This window comes from Coturnix japonica, chromosome 1, assembly GCF_054131305.1.
Source record: "Coturnix japonica strain WE chromosome 1, WE-NBRP24, whole genome shotgun sequence".
Lineage (NCBI taxonomy): Eukaryota > Metazoa > Chordata > Aves > Galliformes > Phasianidae > Coturnix > Coturnix japonica.
The window spans coordinates 175185981-175208398 of NC_140663.1; the positions used below are offsets into that span (position 1 = coordinate 175185981).

General features: G+C 43.3%; 1 protein-coding gene across 22 annotated transcripts in view; it reads left to right on the top strand.

Annotated features, from left to right (window-relative positions):
* The window catches only part of TENM4 (teneurin transmembrane protein 4), a 1507827-nt gene that overhangs the window by 1385873 nt on the left and 99536 nt on the right, over positions 1-22418 (top strand). For all 22 annotated transcript variants that reach the window (XM_085509480.1, XM_032442260.2, XM_015852440.3 and 19 more), the window contains 2 exons: positions 5050-5196; positions 18463-18679. In XM_085509480.1, coding sequence (XP_085365606.1) covers positions 5050-5196; positions 18463-18679 — 364 coding nt within the window. The remainder of the gene's footprint in view (positions 1-5049; positions 5197-18462; positions 18680-22418) is intronic.

A 22418-nucleotide genomic window follows, 5' to 3' on the forward strand; every position in this document is an offset into this window, starting at 1 on the left:
TAATTTCTATTGCTGTTGATCCATTGTCACACTTAAGAGATAATCGCGTTAATGCTATAATGAGGTGGATAACAGCCAGTCTGAAAGGCAAAGATTCCGAACAGCCACCTCTGTCTGAATTCAGGGATGACTGCAGGGTCACTTTTTGTTCTGAGTAGCAATGAGAACTCAAGCTCAGTTCCTCCATTTCTGCAGTTGGAAACAACGGGGGCTCTGTCAAGTCACTTCTTATTCTTCATCTTTCAGGAGCCACCTGATGAAAGGTTTCTTGATCCCCACCAGCTTAGGAGCTGAGTGTTTTTCAAGACACTTTACTGGGTTTTCATAATCTGCAGAGATCCTGTGATGTTTCACTCATCCCCTTCAGTTCTACAGAACTTGGAATCATAAAATCATTAAGGTTGGAGAAGACCTCCAAGATTATCTATGCCAACCATAAACTCCTAGTCCAAATCCTCCAGATACCTTTCTGAGGTTTGTTCTCTCAAGGTGCAGGTGTCTGCATCTTCACGTGTTCCATTCAGCCAGATCCCACTCATTTCAGAGACACTAAACTTTTGAGACTCACTAGAATATCCATTAAGAGCCCCTTCTTACTGATGAGAGAGTACTGACAAAAGTAATAACGACTGCTGTCTATCAACACTTTAAGATCAGAAGTGGGAAAGTCTTATATCGTTTAAGTCCAATTTCAAGCGGCAGTGAGCCTTAACATGAAAAAAAAAATAAATGCCATTAAACATTTTTCATAATTGTACTAATTAAAGAAAGCCTTAACTGTACAGTTCATTAAGAGCAGACTGCTTTACCACCAATCTTAATCTTAGAAGCGGCACCATCATTTCTTACTGTCTCTTTTGACACGTTTTTCTTGGCTAGTTCAAAATCCGTCCACTTTTTGTAATGCTTCCCTGCTCTGTTATTTTCTCTTGCATGGCAGACCTGACACCTTTGTGAATGTCTCACAGTATCAGCATTGCTTTCATGTACTTCAGTTAGAAAGTCACATAAAAAGCTTCTTCCCCCTCGGAAAGCCCTATTCATGTATTTAATTATCTCAGTCACCCAAACAGAGCTAACAGACACAAACAGGAGTACTGGATCATTAGTGATGAGAAATCAGAGTTGTGAGATTATCGTAGAATCACAGAATCATTTGAGTTGGAAGGGACCTTCAAAGGTCATCTTGTCCAACTCCCCTCCACGGTGCTGTAAATCTGGGAAGGTTGAGCCACCCTGCTGTGTTGATGTTCAGAAGCACTTTGGAGATACAATGATCTTTTTCCTTTATTACCCAGCACGGGTGAAATGGATCAACTTAATTCGTGTCACCTTTTCTACTACTGCTTTGAAGAGCACTGTCTGTGGGATGTGGAATATTGTATGTTCGACTTCCATTGTGGTAGTGATGGTCAAGTTTGTATGCAGAAGAACTGTTCAGAAATAGTAATACTTTCTAAGTCCATTCTGCTAGACATGTTGACCTGCATGTTGATATTAATTTCTAACTTGCTGACTCTAGGAGTCCTCTGACAGCACTGTTAAATTGTGTTGTTTTCTATTAGTGATTTCCTTTGTCATTACTTAGGAAAACTGTTCTCCTACCATACTACCATCTAGGACAGGTACAAGTTTTAGTCTTCACAGCTCTGATTTTGCTGTAACTTTTGTATTCACAGACCTGAGGTTATTTCATTGGGAAATAGCTATCTATCTCTGACTCCTTGGAAGAGATTTTTCTCATTAGGAACTGAATTTGGACTGGGAAGATGGCATGGCAGTGAGTAATGGTCTTACAGAGGGAGTTATCCCACAGTGCGTACCTGCAGCTTGTATTTCAGCTAGCAACTCTAGGTTCCCTTAACAGTCAAGGAGGAGAGTGGACACTTTGTGAAGACATTATCTTACGGGATGCTCTCTTCTTTCTTTCCTCGCCTTAATGATGTTTTCCTTCCGTTTGCCTTCTGACATGATTGACTTAATTTCTCTGACTCCAGTTGAAGAAGTTCAGTGGGAAATCATGGAACTCCATTCAAACAGCCCCAAACCCATCTCACACACGGACAAGAGCAACCCCATTGCATTGAATTATAAAGTTAGATTGAATGTTAAGGAATATAGATTAGTGGGCAGCATTGGTGATAGTGGGACAGTCACAGAATCACAGAATCACAGAATTACCCGGGTTGGAAGGGACCTCAAGGATCATGTAGTTCCAACCCCCCTGCCTAGCAGGGCCACCAAACATACGCCTTTACTAGATCAGGTTGCCCAGGGCCCCGTCCAACCTGGTCTTGAACACCTCCAAGGACGGGGCATCTACAACCTCACTAGGCAGCCTGTTCCAGGACCTAACCACTCTTCTAGTAAAGAACTTCCCCCTAACATCCAACCTAAATCTTCCCTCTTTTAACTTAAAACCATTTCCCCATGTCCTGCTATTATCAGCCCTTTCGAAGAGTTTACTCCCCTCCTGGGAGTAAGTTCCCTTCAGGTACTGAAAGGCTGCAATGAGGTCACCCCGCAACCTTCTCTTCTCCAGGCTGAACTGAGCGCACAGTCAGACTAGATGATCTTTGTGCTCTTTTCCAACCTTAATAATTCTGCGATTCTATGATTCTTTCTTTTGATATCTTCCTTCTGAAAATTAAGCAGTGCAAAATATGCTTAAAAGAAATGAATTTTCATCATAGCCGTGACTTAAACAATTTCCAGCACTTGTATCTACTCCTGTATGGCATAAGACTGAGCTCACAATTCTATTGTATTTAGCTCTGGGAAAGAATTTCTGAAACCCATTTTCTTCCTACTTTGAAGACTAAACCTTACTTGCTGGGTTAAAAGTTGAGTGCTGTCCAGCCTTTCTCCTCTCATACTTCTAGAGTGGTCTCTTAAAGTTCTCATCACTCAGTCCTCTTAGATTTCTCACTTCACTCCTGCTCAAGACAACACTGCCAGCCCTTTTCAAGGAGTGTCCTGCTTGGTCTCTGCAGTGGCAAGATAGATAGAAAAGAATTCTTAGGAATAGCTTATGAAGAGTCCAACTGATGCAGCAGAGCAGTAGATCACAAAGTGCTCAATGGCGATGCAATATTGTCACTGAAGAACTGATCTGCCAACTACTGAAGTGATGCAGAACACACAGAAAGTGATTTCATCAGCTTTCTCCAGAGGCATTTTGTCTGGACACATTTAATCTGATTTATAAAGAGAGGGAAAATGGCATATCCCAACTGACAGGATGGGCCTATGCAAATAGAATTTATCTGCTCCAACGTGAGATTGCCTACCTACCTAAGAAACTTTAGTAAGTCCTTTTTAACAAGTAATGAGAGTCTTCCTCTTATTACCCAAAGCAGCTGAATGCTTGCAGCTTGTACTGAAAGGGAGTAAAGGGAACCAACTAATTAGCTCTAGCATGGAAAAAAAATCACATCAGGTGCTTAAAAGTTTGGCACTGATGTAGTAACAGAAGTATTAAAGTGGAGAACTTCCAGTTTCTGTGGTTATCAGTAGCTCAGCTGTAGTATATAAATACTAATTTAATGTATTCATAATGAAGCACAAGCATGCTCACACACACACATACGAGTTGTGTGCCCCACCTCACGCATATACAGAACACATTTCAAAAGGTTTGGAATCCTTCAGATATGTTTGTAAATGCAAAATGTTTGAAGGACTTTTCCCTCCCCACTTTGTTCCTTATTCCACTTGCCCCTTGTTAACCTGCAACCCGTTAGAAAAGCTGATTTAGCAAAGATGTAAACATTTTGTTAGTGAAGAGGCATTTCCATGCTGTATATGCCCAGTGTGGGACACTCAGGCATTTCCTCAGGCAGCCTCCCATTAGCAGAGTGATGGGGTTGACTGAGCGTTACCACAATGTACACCTTTCAATGCTCTTCACCACCGTGTCCTTTGGGACAGGATACGTGCATCACTTGTGCAGTTCCACAGGCAAGCCCATCTTGCAAAGCTGAGGGCTTGAAGGAACTTAAACTACGTGAAGGGATTTCACAACACATGTATGAGCAGAGAGGGCTTTAAAACAGAGCTCAGGAGGCCTCAGTTGTGTTGCTACTTTAATCAGTCCTGCTGGGTGACCTCGACAGTCACTTCAGTGCTTCACTTCCCTAATCTGTAAAATGCAGCTAGCGTTTCTGGCTGCTACTCACAAAAGATATTTGAGCTCTGCAGGTGAAAAGCCCCCAGAACTGTGTAGGCTAAGCAGCCTCCCACACATGGCTGCTTACTGGGGAAATTACTCTGCTATTTCCCCCCTCCCCCCAAAAAATAAAGGATGGAAATCTCAGCAGGTGGCCATCAGATGCGAAAATCAAACCCTAGTGAGCAGGCAGGAAGCGTAGGGCTCACCCCCCGCCCCAAGTTTAATCACCTGTAATAGGAACATCTGCCTCAGCTGGAGTCTCTTTTTAGTCAGCAGAGATAAACAGGCATTTCCAGAGCATCTTTCAGTGTAGGGACCAAACCTGCATGAGGGGCTTTCACCACAGCGAAAGTTCCTCTGCTGCTGAGTTATAGGGCAATTATAACGGGGTAAGAGGAAACCCTCGCAGAATTACTATGATAGAGAAATTGTGTGTTCTCCAAACATTTGCTAATGTAGAAAGTACCTTTCTTTTCATTCTAGTTTTAAACATGATCTTAATCTGGCTAAAAACTGTTTTATCATGCAAAGTATTAGGTACTTTAACCCTACATGTAACTCAGGTAACCCTAAATCTTGGCCTTATAAAGCAAAAGCTTTGAGATACTCAGGTGGAAGGGTGGTTTTTGCTAACAACAGAGCAGGAAAATAACAGTGTGTCCCCAAATTCACTATTCCATCAATGCCATGGGTGAGGCTGTGCACTGGGGGGCCAGTGTGGGCTCACTCTGACTATAAACTGAGACAATGGGAAGATATCAAGTGGGAGTGGAGAACTGAGCCAAAAGCAAAGGGAAATGGCTGTTTACCAGCCCTTTTCCAGGCTGCATTTCCCTTCCTTTGTGATGTGTCTGAACATGTGGCTGTTTGCCTTGCAGAGGGATGCCCTGGCTTGTGCAATGGGAATGGCAGATGCACTCTGGACATGAACGGTTGGCACTGCGTCTGCCAGCTGGGCTGGAGAGGAGCGGGCTGCGATACGTCCATGGAGACGGCGTGCGGCGACGGGAAGGACAACGATGGAGGTAGGACCCGAGTGTGTGTGACGTGTCAGTGAGGTCTGCCAGGCTGGCTCAGCCAGAGTGGAGTCCAATCCAAACATTCAAATGCACTTGGGGTGCCAGGACCGAAGAGGAAGGCTTATTTACCTGCAGATCAAGTCCATATGCTCAAGAGCTGGCAGAGGCTGTGCGCTCACCATGCTGCCCCACACAGCAATGTGGATCAGCAGTGACACAGTGGGACCATCTCAGACAGCACATGTCCCCAACTGCTCCAACTTTGGCCTCGCTGCCTGAGGTTTTCATCAGGGCTCCTCAGTAGGTCACTACTGTCTTGGGATGAACGTTTTGCAGTAACTGAGAGGCTCCAGTGACTGATCCCCATGCCCACAAGCCATCCAATCCCTCTCAAACCATGTTTTATTGATTACAGTTCCATATGCAGTGATGTCAGGCATGTGAATAATAGCCCTGTGTAATGCAAACTTAATATTCAGAGTTATCTCATTACAAAGGAAACCCTGGTGCCGTGTGAAGGTTTGAATTAGAGGGCAGGAGATGAGATATTAAATTTAAGGCATAAGGGAGGCCGCATAATTTGTTTTGTTGTCACTCAGCAAAAGGCTTTGTAAACCACAAGTCTGGACCAGGACCCAGACTGTGAAGCGGAGATCGTATTTTGCAAGTTTCTTTTTTATCGTATTCACAAGAACAGTACAGTTAAAAAAATAAAATAAAAATAGGCAGCCAAGACTGTGATTATCTGCTTCACAGCAACTGGGATTTTGATTGAATATTTGAAATACTTCTGCACATCTGGCATGACAAACAGACTGAATTATCCCTTTGGAGAAAACAGAAAAAAACTGGAGAGCCATATAAAGAACATAACATACACAGAGAAACAAATGTTTCCCCCCGCCTCACATGAAACTGAGTATCGCCATACTCCCCTATGTGCAGAATTCTCAAGGCAACGGTAAAGTTCACTGTGTCAGATGCATAAAAATATGGTAAATAGATCTATGGGCAGCCCTTGTTTCCCTGGAAAAAAAAAAAAAAAAAAAAAAAAAAAACAGAGTAATCCAGGCTAACAGACAGGGTAGACTACATCTGTATAACATCAAAGAGAGCGTGACCAAACTCAGGTTGGTGAAATGCGGTCTCCTCATATCTCCTGGTTCAAGGCGCTGACCTTGCAGTGCGGTTTGTGGTCTCACCAGCAGCTGTAGGAAAGACAAAAGGCATTGAGATGTTTACAAGTTAGTGCCCTTCAGCTGCTAATCTGCATTTGGTGAGCTTGTGTGAAACATGGGCATACACAGCTAGAGCAAAGCGACTAACAGGTTCTCACTTACTACCTTGCAACAGCTTATGCATGTGTCAGAGCCCATAAATGAGTGTTGATCTTGCTCTTGGTATGCTAAAAAAATCTCTTGTACGTGGACAGTGTACATTGCAGTTCACAGATAACCGTGTAACACACCGTGCTATTTCCTTTTATTTTGCTACTGCTGTTGCTGTCATCTGGAAAGTGGAAAAGAATCATAGAATCATAAAATGGCTTGGGTTGGAAGGAACCTCAAGGATCATCAAGCTCCAACCCCCCAGCCACAGGCAGGGCCACCAACCTCCACATTTAATACCAGACCAGGCCAAGACCAAGGGGATACATTCACCTTCTTGATCTGATCTATATAGATTTTTGTGGATCTTTTGTGGGTTGAAATCTAGAACTTCAGCTCCTGAGATCAGTAGTGGTGGGGAATTTCTGCTTTGAAGCCAGAGTTCCTTGTTCAGCACAGAGATTTGAATAGGTTTACCTGGAGTGGGGAAGGAAGGCTGATTCTGGGCCTGTGTCCCAGCTCCCATACTGACCTCAGTATAGCAAGTGAGCTGGAGATATCTGTGGAACATAAATAATTCAGGTTGGAAGGGACCTCCAGCAGATATCTGTATCAAGTACCTGGCCAGAACAGGTCTACATGCTCAGGGCTGTGTCCAGTCAATTCTTGAACAACTCCAAGGATGGCGATTCCACTTTGGGCGGTCTGCCTCAGTATATATGATCACCTGCACCGTAGGCATTGCTCTCATAATAACTAATTAGAATTTTTCATGTTCCAACTTATGACTGCTGCCTCTTGTCGTGACTCATCCTGGAGTATCTCATCTGGCTTTTAGCTTCTTTTCCACACAGCTTAGACCTCCTGAGCAGCACATATACATGTTTCACGTGTGATAGCTGTCTTTGGGTTTCTCAGCTATCCCAAGGCAGTCCAGTGACAGCACACCACTGTGTTTTGGAAGTAGAATTGAGTCTGTATTCATTGCAAACACTTTGTCACCAAAGAGATCACATCTTGCACAACTGCACTGTTTTCCAGAGAACAGAAAAGATTCAGGCTGTGCAGCCTCTTGTAAGAGCAGGCAGTGAGGGTATAAACACACTAAGAGGCTTTTCCCTTTTTGGAGGTCCTGACAGTATCTCAGGTGACACTTGCTCTTGGCTGGAGTAGGGTGTTTTAGTTGGCTGTTCCCACAAGAGATTTCAGGGCTATTGCTGAACTTACCTTCGTATGCACATGCATGCAGGCATTGGAGATGGCAGATTTCATGCAGGTTTAGAAGTCAGACATCCAAGCTGGTCACCACGCATGCTACCAGTGGAGAGAAATAGGTCTACAGCATCATCTCCCTGAGTTGTTTCAGACATCACCTACTTTTGCTTGATGAACGCTGCCCTTCAAGTCATTTTCCACTAAAACCAGAGTCACTTGAGGGCAAAGAGCACAGTGGTTTTTCAGAAGAGCAATGTGAGGCCATTCGCATTAAGGGTCTTTCGCTCTGCCTGAGCTCATCGGAAGCCAGTCCTGCGTTGTGATATCGTGTGTCTGCTAATCAGGATCCCTGCAGCAGGAAATACCTCAGGATAATAGGAGCTGAAGTCAGAATCTTTTTCATCACTTCCCAGCCTAATCATACCTTGAGGGAGATGGGTACCAAATTACAGGGCGTGCTGGCCTCTTAAATCTGGAGGCTGTTCAGATAAACAATAACAAGTGAAGCAGAAGTCGCTCAGAGAGAAACTCCATGAAATGTAATCTCTGGTCAGGTTAAAGCAAGGTGTCTGGGAGAGCACATCCCTCTCCACACTCAAGTGTCATTTGTCAAAGCTGACACTTAGGTTTCACACTCAGGCCTACTTTATTTACACTTCTAAACATGAAGTCCATCAGCTTGAAAGGAGTTGTGGCAAGTAACATCGAGCAGGCAATCATCCAGTACCAGTCAATGGAAAGCAGTGCTGCGCTTTAACCACCTGTGTAAAAGACTTGGTTTTTCAACATTTGACCTCAGAAGGTACTGCCTGTATTGCAACAAATAAGAGATGTTTCCTGAAGTTGGGCCCTGAAAGGTGCTTCTTGCCTCTCTTTGGCGGAAAATAGCCACTATTCCTGGCTGCTGGCTCTCAGTGGGTAGTCCTGAGAGCAGTGATCCTGAAGGTAAGCCCACATGGAGTGCACTGTCATGTACTTGTAGAGTAGAAAGTCTGAAGGTTTAAAAGACCGTGGATATTAACTCCTGTGACAAGTCAGGAAGTGGAATTAACAGCATTTGACTCAGTGTAGAGAGGAGGCCAATATTCTGTAGGATAAATATGGGCTCCATTGCACTTGTAGGCTCCTCCATCAGGAACAGAGTATATAGAGCAACAGAGGGAAAGATGAGAGGCCATTATTCACTAACTGTAGATATATGAGCAGTAAAGCTATCTTAACCATCTTCGTTCCAGAGAAATCATCAGTGTGACTCCCTCTATACTCAGAGCATTGCCTAGTTCACAATTTTATTGTCTGGATACGCTCCAATGTCCTGAAACCATGAGAGTGAGACATTCACAAAGGTAGCTTTGCTTGAGGGCTTACAGCCTAACGGTTCTCCCAAAGTGGATCTGACTGCATCCATCTTTTCTGGCTTCCAGAAACCTCCTGTTCTCTTCTGCAAGAAGTACAGTACTGAGGCTTCTACCTCTCAGTTCTTATCTTATTCTTGATGACTACATGCAATGCATTCAGCTGAGCACAAACACAGGGTTCCAATGTACACGTGGCCCTGTTTGGCCTTCGCAGGTTCTGTTACGTGTCCCACCAGGTGCTAAGAGCTCAATGGGGGAACAGCTCTTATGCTTTCCTTACCTCCATCCTCCTAACGATTGTGTTCAAACCCAAGTCAGAGCAACACAGGCACTGCAGGTGGTATTTTTGCCTTTCTTTACTGCCTTGAGTAGTAGCTATTGCTGCCACTCTCATTTCAGGAACTGTGTAATTCTGCCATAGACACACTTGAACCACCAGGAACGAGTTCCTTGATATGTCTCAAATCTATTTGTTTTACAGCATCGCAGTCCATTCATGTAACTCTTCAGAGTAACGTTTCATGCCTTGCTTGACCTACATGAGGATCAGGTTGTGCTTGTCTTAAGGTGGAGGCTTGCATAATGCTTTTGGATGGCAACTTTTCAAATCTTTTGGCAAGAGAAATTTTGGCGCTCCTCGCTGGCCTTCTTAACACCCATGTGCCCACCATCTGTCCTGCACATGCCAAATAATGTGTTAGAGAGCTGGCAGGAGCCTGCGCTGCTCCCTGCCAGTGTTTAGGGTTACACCTGAAGGCAGTGGCAGGGTTATAGAGGGAACTGGATGGCATCCAAGAGAACCCCAGAGCGCAAATCTCTATGTATGTAAATGCATGAGCTGCAGACAAGGTGATGGGATGCTTTCAGATTTCTTTTTTTCTTTTGCACACTGTTATGAACCTTTACTTCATGCCGGAGAGGCTTTTATAGCACAAGAAGATTGTCTCCTGGGCATGCTACGGGAGCTGTCTGCTTCCTCGAAACCATAAAAAATGATGCATTAATGTGCGAGCTACATTTACGGAGGGAAGTGTTGAGATCTGAACGCACCTGGGAAAACAGCCATGGTAAATTAGCATTTACCATCACTGATAGATCCAGTCAAACAACAGGGTCATCTTGGAGGAGCCGCAGGGCACTTCTAAAAAGATGAGAAAGAGATTGACTAGTTGGTATCACCTACCTTCTCTTCCTGTATTTTATGATGACTGTTAATCAACCTTTCCTCAAATAAGGGAACAACATGACATGTTCACATTTGCGGGTTTCAGCAGCTCGCTGATCCTCTATTGGATGGTAACACTCGTGTAGCACCTGCTGCTGGCTGTTAGCACTGGGGCTGTCAGGAGAGCGGTGTGAAGCTGGGCACTGCAGCATCCAGAAGCACATAGTGCTGTTAGCAAGGATGATGTGCTGTGAAGTGAGTGTCTAGCAGTGGCTGTGGTTTGCCTTGGCAGCTTGGGCTGTTCCTACTCCTTATAACTGTTCCTTAACGGAATTCTTTTGGTTAATAGATTGAGAAACACTGAAAATGACCACTTTTCCTAAATAAATGTTTCGTTTTCTGCTGAGGCGAAGCAAATTGCAGATGGGAAGGAAGCACTGCTGGTATACAAGATGTAACAAAAGCTGATGTGAACTGTTTTCAGAAAAGACAGGCTTGAACATGCATATTGCAAGGCCCTTCTGCAATAAACTTAGAAGAGTGTGGGCACCCATTCTGAAAGAAGCTCAAAGAAGCTCTGCCAGACCTGCTTTAGCACTTGAAGCAAACTCTTGCATACCCTTTGGGGCAGACATTCCCCTTAGAAACCTCAGGGTTTGCTCTTAAGTGTGTCAGGTCACGTACTGTCATGGGTGCACAGAATGCATGGCTGCTTTCCTTGTGATGGGGACTGGAAAAACATGCCTGTATCTGAGTGATCTGAGACTACTTTCCAAGGTGTGCCAAGGTGATTTCTTGAACTGCTGTGGAATCAGTCAGCAGAATATGTTAGGATGACCATTTCAGCATTGGCTTAACGCTTACAGCCCTTTTAAGAAATGCACCTTGGTGCAAAGAGATCTGAGCTAAGAGTATGTTATCTGATGAGAGTGTGAACCCATTGCTCATCCACTTTTTTCCTAAGCTCAGGGCCCCTCTTTCTCAGAGGTATGCTGGTTCCTGAAGGACTCAGCTTCAGGTACAGCATTTCTTGGCTATCGATCACATTAAGCAACCTCTGCTTTCTGCAGCGTCTGAAAGCCAGTCCCTTCTGCGTGAAAGGGCTCTCACATGCCTTCAGCATCTGATGGAATTCCACTCCAAACATAAATTGCTTGGTTTCTGTGATGCTTTTGGAGCTGTATCGGGGGGGGGGGGGTGAGGAAAAGGCTGTGCCCCAGAGAGTGATGGGCATGGAACAGGCTGCCCAGGGCAGTGGGCACAGCCCTGAGCTGATGGAGCTCAGGGAGCATTGCGACACCACTCTCAGACATTGTATTTGGGTTTGGGTGGTGCTGTGTGTGGCCAGGCAGGGGTTGGACTCAGTGATCCTTGTGGGTCTCTTCCAATTCAGGATATGCTGTGATTCTGTGATTCCAGTGCAGTGGGTAACTCCCCTTGCTAAAAGTCCGTCTACAGAAGGGAAATCCCATGAAGCCAGCTGCAGTAACACAGCAGTGGTGATCTGGGAGATTCTGTAAACTTGTAGACTCTAACCACATTATTATAGTCCTGGTTTATGGTCAGCTAGTAGTGATTATCATATGTTTCCTGTCATTTCCTCCTCCTGCTCCATTCCATTCTGTTTTGTTTTGTTTCAGATGTTCTTTAAATAAGAACATAGTGCTGGATTAGAATGGACTTTCTGCATTATTCTTCTGTTTTCTGTAGTGCTTGGCACAGCAGGGCTCTTTTTCTGCACTAAAGCCCAAGGAGTGCTGCAATACAAATACATGATTGATGTTACATATGACTATACGATTTTGAACCTGCAAATATTAGGGAAAGATGTTAGGGCAATTCCTTTCCCAGGGAGCCAGCAATCTAATTTATTTAGGATTCAGCCAGTGAGAACCTTACTCAAGTAAAATCAAAACAGAGGAGGTAGAATAGAAGGAGCTAAGAGAACAGAAATATCTAACATGATCACAGGGACATTGCTATTGTTCCTCACATTTGTTTTGTATTTCCTACTCCTTCCTCACAGTAAACCAAAAAGCTACACCTCTTTTGTTGAATGGGTAAAACTGTTCTCTGCAAAGCCCAAGAGGAAAAGTTATTAATTCCCCAGATCCACGAGAGGTAAATGAAGTATCAGTCCTCAGCTCAGGGCAGAACATCATTACTTTTGTAAGCTGCCCGGAACCCATGCATTCACAAGAACAATAACTTGTGTTTTCTGCAGAAATACTGAGACATTCCTTTAGCCTGTGTTTGGGGAGAGCTCAAGCTGATGCTGGAAGGGTAAAATTTGATTTGCTTAAGGGTGAGGATAGTACATTATGTTACCTCTACATCTGAATGCCTTAGTTTTAAACCCTCCCCATACAAACTCTCCTATTAATGCATCCAAAAGCATCACAAGGTAACACAGTGTGCTCATGAAAGGTGATACTGTTGTCTGGTGAATGATACAGGAAGAAGAATGAAAGGCAAGAACTGAATGAGGTGCAATCAGTGCATCTTATGCTTTCAGTGGTAGCGAAAATATTGCTGTAAGGCAATGTGTTTTCACTGTTCTTTTCTTCCTACTCCTGCTTCACCTATACAGCTTCTCCCTGAGTTCTTCCCACTGCAATCAGTGGCAAAAACTCTACTTGTCTTCAGCAGGAGCAATGCTTGAATTTGTCACGTGTGCTCCATGTACCAGCAGGTCTGTCCCTATGTGTGGCCTGCCTGTTCTATCCTGACACTTGACATGCAGCACCTGTCAGAGCCAGCTTAAACACATAATAACACTCCCAGATGAAAGTTATTTGCATTCCGTTGTTGATGTTAGCATGACAGATTTTTGTTGCAGCATCCATAACTCTGTAGAAATGCTCCATTATTCAATCTCAGTGAGCTAAGGCGCTGCCCATTAAATCAGCCAACACAATTGTGGGGCCATGAAAAGTCACAGCTAATTTGAAATTTTATTAGCTCTCAGCTGATCTTGTTTACTGCAAAAGCATTCTCTCAAAACCAGTCCTTTGCTTCCGTGTGCAATTCTGCTCCTGGAGGCTTTGCTGGCACTGCATGGTGGTGGTTGAGGGACTTGAAACCCGGACTCCTGTGGGATTTGTGAGCCAGCAAGTGTAGCAGCAGTCCATGGAGCACAGGGGTTGTGGCCCAAGGAAACTGTGGATGCCCCATCCCTGGAGGCATTCAAGGCCAGGCTGGATGTAGCTCTGGACAGCCTGGTCTGGTGGCTGGCGACCCTGCACATAGCAGGGGAGTTGAAACCAGATGATCATTGTAGTCCTTTTCAACCCAGGCTATTCTATGATTCATAACACATCTGGAACACCTTCAGTTTGTTTGTCAGAGGTTTGGGTTTGGTTGTTTGGTGGGTTTTTTTTGGCTTGTATCCATCAACTCAGTGTGTGGTGGATACCTAAGAGCATAAGGCACTTTCCTCCAGGGCACCTGAGTCTTCCATCAGACACAGGCCTGACTCTCCACACCAACCCCAGCAGCTCTAGATCTTCAAAACTAATTGTTCTAGGTGGTTCACAAAATGTCATGAAGGTTTTGATATTCAAAAAGTGATGGGCCACATGCAGTGTCTGAAAGCCACATCATTTTAGGTCATCTTACATTTGGCATCCAGGTGAGTATTTTTAGAAGGCTGCCATGACACTGAGAAACTTGTGAAACTCATTCTGAATAAAGTCAGCATTCAGATCCATTGCCGAGATCTAACTTAGCTGCCCCAGTTGCTCTAGTCAGAATGTTTTAAAAGAAAGCCAGGATAGCAATGACTGAGAAAAACTGCTGAATACCAAAACTGGCCCCATCCTCTGCCGGCAGAAAGAAATTGATGTGAGCTACACACCGGTGGTAGGCAGTCAGAATGCATCCCTCTCTGTCTATGCACTCTGACTTTTAAGAATACAGGGCAAAAAGCTGCTATGGGGAAGATAAGAAAAGGAGGTGTTTGAGGACATGAGATGGAACAGCTGTCTGCAACACCAGTAAGAAACATGCTGAAAACATCTCAAAGATGTAGTGATTCGTTTTAGATGGAAATGCAAAAGAACACAAGATGGCTTAAAATCTGGCACAGTAACAGATCTCTGAATTCATTTGTTTAATGAATGGTATCTGTGGTTGGATCTTTTTCTAGATGGGCTCCTTGGAATTGCCTGTTACATCCAGCCCCATTCAGCATTGTTGAGTGTAGTTTAAATCTTTCCTGATAAAATCTTCCTGTTACCATATGTCACCATATCATGCTTGATATGCTGATAAATACACACCCAGATCATTTTGATACAGAGTGATCTGACTCACATCACTACGCCGTCAGAATCCAACAGAATGTGTCTTAAGGCAGCAGAATGCAAGGTAATACCCCTGGGAACAAAGCAAGCATGTGATCCTTATGGGCTGGGGGACACTTGAAAGGCAGTGGCTCAGAGAAGGATTTAGAGATCGTGGGAGATAATTCTCTCAACATGAGTTCTAAGCACAACACTGTTGCTAAAAGGCTTCTGTAAACCTTAGCATTAGAAGAAAAATTACAACAATAACCAACACAAAAGTAGGGAATTGCTTTCTCTTCTCTACCCAGTATTGCTGCCTCAATTGTTTTGTGCCTAGTGTTAATGGCCCCAGGTGAAATCACTAAAAAATCTAAATCTGGCAGCTGGAAAATAAACAAGAACCTTAGTCTTGTTCAGCTGTTCAGAAGTGGGGTTGGAATAACTTGCTGCTCTGCGTGGCAAGACTTGCACATGGAAAATGCATCTGATCCTGCAGTGCAGAAGGATATTGGTTACCTTGTGAAGGCAAAAAAAAAAACATGTTCGGCTGTGAGATATGAGAGTTAGACAAATTCAACCTTGAAATAAGATGCAGTTTCCTAGCAGTAATTAAACATCTGAATGGCTTACCGGAGGAAGCGGTGGACTCACTGTAATCAGATGTCTTTGAAATATGAGATATCTTTCTAAAAGACAGGCTTTAATCCAGTTCTGGGGGAAAAATGAGCAGCTTGTATATAGCAGTCTGACAAGCAGATCAGAGTAGCCTTTGTGACCCTAAAACATATAAACTATTGCAAATGCTCTAGAATGCACTTTCAGTCTTGCATTGGTATAATTCAACAACGCATTTCTTCTCTGGTCTGAGGTGCCATGGTCATATGGCTGAGGGAACCGGGATGGTTCAGTTTGGAAAGGAGGAGGCTTAGGGGAGACCCTATTGATCTGATCACATCCTGGGTAACAACAGAACAAGAGGTAATGGTCTTAAGTTGTACCAGGGGAAGTACAGATTGGATATTAGGAAGCATTTCATCTCAGAAAGGGTGGTAATGCATTGGAGCAGGTGCCCAGGGAGATGTGTAGGTGGTGGAGTCACCCTCTCTGAAAAGGGTTGATGAGGCACTGAGGGACATGGTTAGTGGGCATGGTGGGATGGGCTGATGGTTGGACTAGATGATTTTAGAGGTCTTTTCTAAACTTTATGATTCTATATCGTGGCTATATGTAGTACAAGGGAGCTCCTGCTTTCAAAAGCCCATTGCTACTTGTTGTAAAACCATAGAATTGTTTGAGTTGGAAGGAACTTGTAAACGCCATCTAGCCCAACTCCCCAGTGAGCAGGGACACCTACAGCTCCATCAGGTGCTCAGAGCCCTGTCCAGTCTGACCTTGGGTGTCTCCAAGGACAGGGCATCCACCATCTCTCCAGGCAAGCTGTTCCAGCGACTCACTACCCCTACTGTAAAAAACTTCTTCCTTCTAGTCAGTCTGAATCTCCCCTAATCTGCTTTAACTCTCACTGTTCTCTGTGCCTCCCAAAAATGGCCTTTCAGTTTTCCAACCTAACTAAAAGTATTGCCCTGAAAATGCTGTTGTATGAGTAGGTAAATTCCATTTCAGCTCTTGAGGGCTTGAGTGGATCTAAGGTGACAATAGCAAATCTCTGTGGTGTAATTACCTCCAGCTTACTGTATACAGGCTTGAAACACATTAATTGCTAAGCTCATCTGTAGGCGAGGCCTCATCACTGCCATCATACTAAACACTGTCCCGTGCATCTGTTCTTAAAATATTTCTCTACTTTTTTTTCCTACAAAGGCAACAGTTGCTTTCTGTCTCGCAGATTCAGGTCCCCAAACACATTTCTGACATCTGAAATGAAGACAGTAATGAAGAGGTATGGGGCAGCTGGTTTGCCATCCTCTCACTACATTGTCTTCATAGTAGAGAACATTATTAACGTGGAGGAGATAATGACAACATTATATCTTCCTTGAAACTATAATCAGTGCAGTAACAGTTGGTTTGTTTTTGTTTTTGTTTTTGTTTTTTGCTTTTACATGTCTTTTTTTTTGGGGGGGGGGGGGGGGACGTAGCGATGGATAAGCAAATTACATCTATGCAGGTCTCTGTTCTTGAACAGTATCTCAGATTCCATCTGAGATTTGACCTTCCAGAATCCTCCTGGCCTAATCATCTGCAGCGAGTCGGGTTTTTTGGGCTTTTTTTTAATAGGCAAATAAAATGTAATTAGTTCTTTTTCATTATCACAAGTCATCAAGAGAGAAGGCAGATGGGTAGATTTTGTGCCCGAGCTGATAAATTTTTGTGGCAATTTTGTGAGGAGTTATAAAGATGTATTGATATCAGAACAGACAGAGGTAAGGATAATGGATGGGGTTTTGGAAAGCACTTTTGCTAGTCTCCCATTATCGTTAATAGCAGGTGCAGAGCACTTGTAGAAATGGCTCGATGTGTGTGTGCTTGTGTGCATGGAGCAGATTTTTCTCCCACTTTGACCCACACGTAGGCCAGAAGCTCTGGGAGCACTCAACAGGCTTTCTTTCTGCTCTTCTTTGCGAGGGTGGCCACATGAGATGGCGTTGCAAGTGATGCTTTATGGCACTAAAATCTTCCAAGACAAGTATAACTCAAGAGAATCCCAGTGCATGACATGTAAGCCATCATAAATACTGCAGAAATAATAACAGATCAGATTCTCATCCTATGTACATCGCAGTAAATTCAAAGTAGTACCAATAACAAAGGGTTTCTAATTCACACCAGTGTAACTGGGAGGAAACTGAAGCTCATAGCCTGTAATAATGACAGACAGGTTTGCCTTCCTTTACTGTTTCCTTGACACAGAAAATACAGTCACAGAATCATAGAATGACTTGGGTGGATGGACCTCAAAGATCTTATAGTTCCAACCCCTTTGCTGTGGGCAGGGTTGACACTCCTAAATCAGACACTAGATCAGGTTGCCCACGGCCCATCTAGCACCTTCCAACTCCAAATCTCATCCCACTTCAGAAGGAACCTACCCTCTCAGGACAGTTTTGCTCTCAAAACACATTCATTTCTTACTGAAGTTGTCAGTAGGATGCTAGATGTGAAGGGGGATTCCCTGATATATAGAGTATCCATCTACTACACTGACACCAACCAAGCTTCTTTCATGTATGTCCAATGATATTATTTTGTTATTTTTAATGCATTGTTGATAAAAATACAGGATTTATATACTTAGAGTTTTGAGTTGTCTGGTTTTCTGTATCTGCATGAAATAACTGTGACAAATTCCAACAGAGACCAAACATTCCCAGATAAATCTCTGCCTTCTCATTACCTAGCCAGAATCTCTAGTGGTTTGGATGTGTAGATCTCTTTATAGACACTGTAGATACCATGGCTTTCTCCACTATTGAATCCTGCTGTAAGAACTGTTACCTTGGGTGTGATTTAGTTGTTCTGCTGTTTGTAAAGGGAATGGGAACACTGTATGAAAGTCACTGATCCATGAACAGAAAGCAAAAGACAGCAGAAACCTTGGAAGGTCTGTGTAGTCATCTCAGTGACCAAAAGGGGAAATGGTGTATCTCAAAATCAACCTCAAATATGGTTTCTTTAAATCCTGATCTTATGTGTATGTATATGTTTTCTTGTGTACATACATGTTAATTTGAATTTATAGCAACATGGAATCATTAAGGTTGGAAAAGAACACTAAGATCATCCTATTCAACTGTTGACTCATTTGATGCTCTTTTTAGAGTCTGAAAGGAAAATGCATTGCTCTGTGCAAGTGTAAAGTTCAGGTATCCCTATGTGAGCATTATAAAGAGCTCTTGCACCCTGAAGTCTGCCACGTTCCGTGTTCCATTTGCTCTAAAATCTTCCTTATCCTTCTGCAGATGGACTGGTGGATTGCATGGACCCAGACTGCTGCTTGCAGCCCCTGTGCCATGTCAACGCACTGTGCCTGGGCTCCCCAGACCCCCTAGATATCATCCAGGAGACACAAGCACCCATCTCCCAGCAGAGCCTGCATTCGTTCTATGATCGGATCAAGTTCCTGATTGGCAAAGACAGCACTCACATCATCCCAGGAGACAATCCCTTCGAAGGAGGGTAAGTGAAGTTTGATTTTTCTTCAATAACAGTGTGAGCCACTTGGCCATGGTAAGATGTGAAATGACAAATTGCTTTGAGAAGGAACATTAGCAAGATGCAGAACACAGGAAAGGTCTCAGGGAAGTAGATCTGTGAAAAATGTCTAGGCTGATGTAATTCTGGTGGATGTCTCTTCATCTTCAATAGGACTCAGTGATCCTTATGGGACTTTTCCTACTCAGAATATTCTGATTCAAGATATTCTATGATACTATGGAAACTTACGCTATCCAGTAAGAAAGATGCTTCTCTCCCAGGAGTTACACGTCCTACCTTCTCTATTCTCAGAGTGAAAGCCATTTATTCAGCACTTTCCAGAAGTACTTAGTAAGTGTTCAGTAAACAGCAATGTCTACCACGTTAAACACAGATTTGACAGAGCCAACAGAGAGGGGAACTAACACAAACTTTAAAATCTATAGTATGGCCTCCAAAAGCCTGGAGAAAATCTAACAGTCCAGGGAGGGCTGTTAAAAGTGACTTCTGACATAAACCATCAAGTGGGATATACATTGATTTTAATACTGAGACATTCTTTTTCACTGCATTCCTCATCAAGAGATAGGAACTGCCAAATCATGTGTAGCTCAGGTCTCTGACTGCATTTCAGGCATTTGTTTAAAGATATTCCTGTCTTGTCAGGGGAGACAGTCCCTTTAAAACCATATGCCTGAAGCAGAACGCCACAATACATACCCTGGGGCATCAGTTTCTTAGATCATTCAGTGTCTGCTCCCAGTGCTGCCTTTCAGAAGTGGTGACCCTGAGCCACGAGGTGGTTCTCAACGCTTACATTTGAACTCCGCTTAATTCCACCCAGTCATTAACTGCTTACTGTCAGCTTTCCCATGCGTAGCAGTGAATAGCTTGGTTCTGAAGCTATACAATCCTCATGTTCCTGCTGGTAGTTATTTCAGTACTTGCATCTCAGCAGGCCTCTCAGGCCCTTTGGGTGTAACCAAATGCTCTTTGAAGAAGGGACATTGCCAGCATCCAGTGGGTACCACCTCCCACATATTGACACCTGCAGTGGTCTTCAGCCTGTTCTCAGGTGTGAACTGGCCTAATGTGATAGTCCCTCTGATTTGTCTTGCTGCCAAGCTCTTCATGAAAGCTAATGGCAATGATTCAGATTAAGGCCAAACAGTCATTCTGTAGCAAACAGTTTTCCTCTGCCAGCATTCTCAAGATTGCACGTTCTGGGCACTGAGCAGCCTGGGCTCTGAACTAAATGCTAGACCAGTGAATCCTCTGTTGTCAGTTGTTGTAATTTGTTGCTCTAAAATCAGGTCATGGAATACAAAATTGTTTGTACTCACAGTTTCATTTTCTGATATATTTAGAGTTGTAGCATCGGTTGAATTCACGTTTGGAAGTCTTTCTTCAGTGGACTGTGGCACCAGGGCCACATGTAACTGCCTTATTTGATAACTAGAGTATTTCAGCAGCATATATATTGAGTTTAACAAATTTTCCTGTACAGCTAAAGAATGCTAGAAGTCAACATGCATGCGTAATACCATTTTGCAGCTTCTCTTTAAAGGCTACTTGCATTCAGCAGCACACAGAGGTTAGGGGGAAAAATGAGAATTTCTCATTCTACATTGAATTTGCTTCTGGGAGCACCAGCAGAGAACCGAAACACTGTCATTAGGGCTGCATAAATTCCTATAAGAGATATGTGTGGTTCATAGAACTAATAGTAGATCTCTATGTAGGAAGGAATTACTTTCCATCTGTAAGCATCCAGCTAAGTGCTCAGGATTCAGGAGCACCCGCAAGCAGAAATGTTTATCTGGCATATAGATTTCTAGAGTGAGGGAATGCAGAGATTCAAATCAATAGGAAGGGTTTTAATGATTGCTTTTCATTAACTACAGTGGAACTAATAAATGAAGCTCCTTGTTCTGTTTAACACAAAGAATTATACAGAGATAGTGATGATTGTTAAGGTAGCCATTCTTAAAATATCAACATAGGGAGTATATTACCAGACATGCTCCACAGACTTACCACCTTAGACTGTAATCGTACTGCATCTTTCAAGTTAAAAATCTGACTCGTCACAAGAACAGTTGCAAATAACAGTAGAAGACTCCAATAAAAGATGCATGTTCCCATGAGACAGCACTGCAGTACACAGTCTGGGGTTACTGGGTCTGTTGAGTTCCTAAAAATGACATTACATTTTTGGGACACTATTCCATTGCTGCCACTGTGATTCATGAAGTCTTTTCCTCCTTGGTGCAGATCAAGACAATACACTGCCCAGAGAGCTGTGGTGTCCCATCCTTGGAGCACCCAAAGCCAGACTGGATGGGGCCCTGGGCAACCTGAGCTGGTGGGGGGCAACCAGCCCATGGCAGGGATTGGAGCTCACTGATCATTGAGGGCCCTTCCAACCTAAGCCATTCTGTGATTCTATGGTTCTTTGATTGTTTGATTGCGAGGCTTGAGATGTCCCACTTCCATCCAAGTGCCTTCATGGGGTCTAACTGGAGTGTTCAGTCCATGCCACTTGCTATGAATAGTCCCATAAGCAGAGGTGAAATGAGAGGACATCCTGTCTGCCACATGGCTGATGTCTTTCAGACACCAGTGATGTCTTTTAGATCAGAGATTTCACAAAGCATGCTAGTTAGGAAGGTGCTGTTAACAACACATCCCATTTGCATTCCTGTATGGCCTATGCAGGAAAGGCAGCAAAGTGAAGATGATTGAATCCATATGCAGTGTCTTTCCCAAGCTTCAGAGATGCAGCTTAGCTATCCTTTAGAGAGAACAGCAGTGCGGATCACCTAATGGATACAAATAAGTGAATGCCTCATGACAGCTAGCCTTTGAGTGAATTTATTATTGAATTACACTCCAGCTTTTTAAGAACAAGCTGAGCTGACAAGCTCTCTCACCACTGCAGAGGAAAAATAAAGACAATGATAAATTACCCATATGGATAAAGGTAAAGACCTTATCTCCTCCAAAATACCAGCAATTATATATTATTCATGTTTGGGAAGAAAAAAATAATCATTGCCCATATTGAAATGAGTGTTTATGATGATAAAGCAAGGAGCTAAATTAAATTCTAAATGCACAGAATGTCTTTTCACATCATTTTGATGAACAGATAACAAGTGCTCTTCTGCTACTTGATCGTTTGGGTATCGATTTTGAAACCACTTACTCTTGCTGTTTGCTTTTTGTTTTTAAGCCATTCTTAGTTGTCCATCACCATAAGGAGCAGCACAAGATGTGGTGGTGTCAAGTTGTTGACTTTCAAGTAGGACACATGATATCTTTATTCTCTTTTGAGGGGCAGTGTCAGAAAGTGGCAAGAACAGTCTGAAGTCCTGAGCATGGAGTTCTTTATGCTGAGTGTCGGCACAGGATTAAGTTATCTCAGAAAACCATACACAGAAATGACGTTTTTTGTAAAGTATATTTGCAAATATATATATATATGCATATATATATATCAGGTGATTTTTAAAGAAAATGTAGTTTGAACCCCTTATTTTTGTCGTGTTTTGTGCGTATGTACTCGCTGGCAGATGTATTAAGGGGAAATGGTTTTAAGTTATGGGGAAATGGTTTTAAGTTAAAAGAGGGAAGATTTAGTTGGATGTTAGGGGGAAGTTCTTTACTAGGAGAGTGGTTAGGTCCTGGAACAGGCTGCCCAGGGAGGTTGTGGATGCCC